This window comes from Perognathus longimembris, chromosome 16 (assembly GCF_023159225.1).
Source record: "Perognathus longimembris pacificus isolate PPM17 chromosome 16, ASM2315922v1, whole genome shotgun sequence".
In the NCBI taxonomy this organism is placed as follows: Eukaryota; Metazoa; Chordata; class Mammalia; order Rodentia; family Heteromyidae; genus Perognathus; species Perognathus longimembris.
In genome coordinates this window covers 32,405,858-32,409,503 of record NC_063176.1, presented here as the reverse complement: position 1 = coordinate 32,409,503, position 3,646 = coordinate 32,405,858, and the positions used below count along the sequence as shown (strand labels likewise).

The window sequence follows — 3,646 nt, the reverse complement described above, 5'->3', positions numbered from 1 at the left end:
TGGTGGGATCAATGAATACATTTGTAAGATTCTCTAAGACAATTCTCCAAACATGTGTCTGGCTTTTGAGTAGCAGCTCAGCTAGAGTCTTAGCTCTGTGACTAACAACAGTTCCTCTACTCCGTAAATCAATAAACTTTTTCAGAATATTGAGAGAATTGAGGAAGCCATGACACAAACATGCATCCTAAGAAGCAGTAACAAAGCATCTGCTTCACTGAGAAGTAAATATAGGCCGCAGGGCACGCATTGGCTCCTGGGGCTGCAGCCAGCTCCACTTAGAGCTCTCGGCTGAATGGCTCACTTCATGGTAGTCTGGTGCCTCCCCTCCACCCATATCCCCATAGCCACCTCTGCCCCATGATGACCATCGCTGCCCCCTGCCCTGCAGCCATCTTTATCACCTCTGCCTCAGATCGGCTGTATGATTAGGCCACAATCTTCAATGAGCAGACATATTCCTCAGTTCTTTGGTGTTCTTGGTCACACAATTATGGAGTTTCTGAAGGGCAGTGGAGAGTACAGCCAGGCACAGCACGACCTCTATGCAGACAAGTGAACTGCAGAAATCCATTACTACTCCACCAAGAAGCTTCTGCAATGGTGCAATGGTCTGGACACAGACATGTTAAATTGCAATCTGCAGAGCATTTTCCAGTAGTTCTGACCTGGATGGGGTAACCCTCAGTGTACTTGCTTTCTATTGCCTCAGTAGTACTGTATTGAAGAGTTGCTACTTTCCTATAGGAGGTTCATTTCATTTATCATTACTCCCAGTTTCATAAAGCACTGAGAATTTTAAGTGGAGTATATTGAAGTAGACTTCAGTTTCTTTGCATCATTCCTGTATTAGATTTTTAAAAAATTCTTTCATAACCCTATTGAGTGTTTAAGTAAACATGGCTCGAATGAACGGCCATGCTCCTGTGGAAGTCACATACAAGAACATGAGATTTCTTATTACACACAATCCAACTAATGCGACCTTAAAAAAGTTTATTGAGGAACTTAAGAAGTATGGAGTTACCACAATTGTAAGAGTATATGAAACAACTTATGACACTACTCTGGTGGAGAAAGAAGGCATCCATGTTCTTGATTGGCCTTTTGATGATGGTACACCACCTTCTAACCAGATTGTTGATGACTGGTTAAGTTTTGTAGAAATAAGACTTTTTGAAGAACCTCGTTGCTGTATTGCAGTGCATTGTGTTGCAGGCCTTGGGAGAGCTACAGTGCGTGTTGCCCTGGCACTAATTGAAGGTGGAATGAAACATGAAGCTGCAGTACAGTTCATAAGACAAAAGCGGCATGGAGCATTTAACAGCAAGCAGCTCTGTATTTGGAAAAGTTCCGACCAGGAAATTGGAAGGGAATAAAAGGGTAAAAAAAGACAAACAACTACAAAAGCAATACTTACAAACTGTTTGGTGAAAATGAACTGAACAACTGAACAACTCATGGGGGGGAGGGGAAAGGGAAAGAGGGAGAGGGGAGGGGAGAATGAGGGATGAGGTAACAAACAGTATAAGAAATGTATCCAATGTCTAATGTATGAAACTGTAACCTCTCTGTAATTTAGTTTGATAATAAAAAAATCAATAAAAAAACAATAAAAAAAAATTCCGACCTAAAATGTGGCTACGCTTTAAAGATGACAACGGTCACAGAAACAACTGTTGCATTCAATAAAACTGGGTGCCTGGTGCCATTGCCTCAGAAATGGAACTTGAGATGGAACCTAATTTGTCATATATATTAGCCAACAATATTGGTTTGGTGAATAAGTTTAGTGAAACTTCCATAGGAATATTGCAAAGCAGTTTATCAGGCTAGAAGCTTGACACAATTGCTGTTTGGGTTTTGATGGACCTATTTGGACACTTAGAAAAAAAATTCTTGCTGTTCAGCGTTGTATCAATTGACCTTTCCTAAAAAATCATTGAGTTAGATTTTTAAATCTATTCCCATGACAGAATCTTTATCAATATATAAGAAATTTAGAAGGACTAGGTGCCAAAATATCCAGCACAATACTTGTATATTTTTGATACCATTCAAAACCAAAATTTCAGACTCTAAAACTGTATGGTTTATTCATTCATTCAGTCATTTCAAACATTGTAGGGCCTCTTTGGCTTTTTGCCTACTTATTTTATGTTTATATCTCCCACATTCATACATCACGCTGGTGTAACCATTGATTTTTTTTTTAAACCAAGTCTTAAGGTAATTATTTAATGTCTTTCTATATGGCTTTATGCTGTTATAGGAAACGTGCATTTTGAAAGTCTTCATTGTTTACAGAAGCACATGTCTTTAATAATGTCTCCAGACAAAAAGCCTTATAGTTAATGTTTGCACTCTTAGATGCAGTTTAATAGGGAGGGCCTGAAAAAGGATGAGAGGGAGCTACTGAATATTTTTAGTAAAATGTTGCCTTTGCACAGAACATGGAGAGTATGCTCTTTAATTTAGTAAATATTTTTAAAAGTATAGATGCTTTGTTTTTAGCTAAGATCCTTTTTTTTTTTTTTTTTTTTTTTGGCTAGTCCTGGGCTTGGACTCAGGGCCTGAGTACTGTCCCTGGCTTCTTTTTGCTCAATGCTAGCACTCTGCCCCTTCAGCCACAGTGCCACTTCTGGCCATTTTCTATATATGTGGTGCTGGGGAATTGAACCCAGGGCTTCATGTATATGAGGCAAGCACTCTTGCCACTAGGCCATATTCCCAGCCCCTAAGATTCTTAATCATAAAATTTCTGATACTGTATTATTTACCATACTCAGAAGTTGTTTACCAGCTTATTTTTTGTTTGAATTGTGATTTTTTCCCCCTTTCTCTTCCCAGTCTTTCTTGCAAAAAAAAAAAAAAAAAGTGGGTTTCTGCTAATGAAATTGAGCAGATATCTAAGCCTTTTGAGCTGAGTAACTTAATATTTGGATACTTGATAATTTGTCTTATATAATTGATAAAATGTTAATGTGTATTTTTAATTCAACTATATTTTACTGTCTGGGAATGTGTGGTTATAGTTCTGTGGGAGAAACAATTTGTCAGTGTTCAACAGCTTGTAAAAATTAGTGCAGGACCTTAAACACCTAAATAAATAATTAGATATATTATTAAAAAAAAGAGGTGAATATATACAAATCTGCACTTGACAAATCTTGTCATGGGGCTGGGGATTTAGTTCAGTGCAACAGCACCTGCTTACCTGCCTGGCAAGTGCAAGGCCCAAAGTTCAGTTCTCAGTTCTGGAAAAACAAAGCTATTAAAGACAAAAAACAAACAAACAAAAAACAAGACAATTCTCATTAGATTCATACAATAAAGCAGACTTTGAAGTCAGAAAAGACAATTTTATTCTCCTAATTATGTATGTTTTAAAGACTGAGACATACAGTAATAAGAAATTTTGACAGTATTATATAACCAGAAGATGGTAGGCTCCCAGATGAATTCCTTAACTGTGCTTCCCTTCTTATGGAAGGTGGAAAAAATGACTTTCTGCCTTTTGAAATCTTTGGAAAAATTTCAGATTATAAGATACAAATCAAGATATACATTTGTCTTATAATTTCCTTCAGCAAAAAGTGCATAATAAGCACTCATTTGTATTTCACTATTCCTTGCAACTTTTTTT

The 3,646-nt window shown here is 37.2% G+C and overlaps 1 protein-coding gene across 3 annotated transcripts; it reads left to right on the top strand.

The window, feature by feature from the left end:
• Positions 1 to 733: 733 nt before the first annotated feature.
• LOC125364686 (protein tyrosine phosphatase type IVA 1-like) lies at positions 734 to 1,856 on the top strand. 3 transcript variants are annotated; one of them, XM_048364320.1, is made up of 3 exons: positions 734 to 1,004; positions 1,098 to 1,340; positions 1,612 to 1,856. In XM_048364320.1, the coding sequence occupies exons 1-3, from the start codon at positions 900 to 902 to the stop codon at positions 1,690 to 1,692; spliced, it is 429 nt and encodes a 142-aa protein (XP_048220277.1). In that variant the 5' UTR covers positions 734 to 899; the 3' UTR covers positions 1,693 to 1,856. The 3 variants fall into 3 exon arrangements, with proteins under 3 accessions (XP_048220277.1, XP_048220276.1, XP_048220275.1); XM_048364319.1 differs by having other exon boundaries at positions 734 to 1,235; positions 1,293 to 1,340; XM_048364318.1 differs by having other exon boundaries at positions 734 to 1,340.
• Positions 1,857 to 3,646: the final 1,790 nt, after the last annotated feature.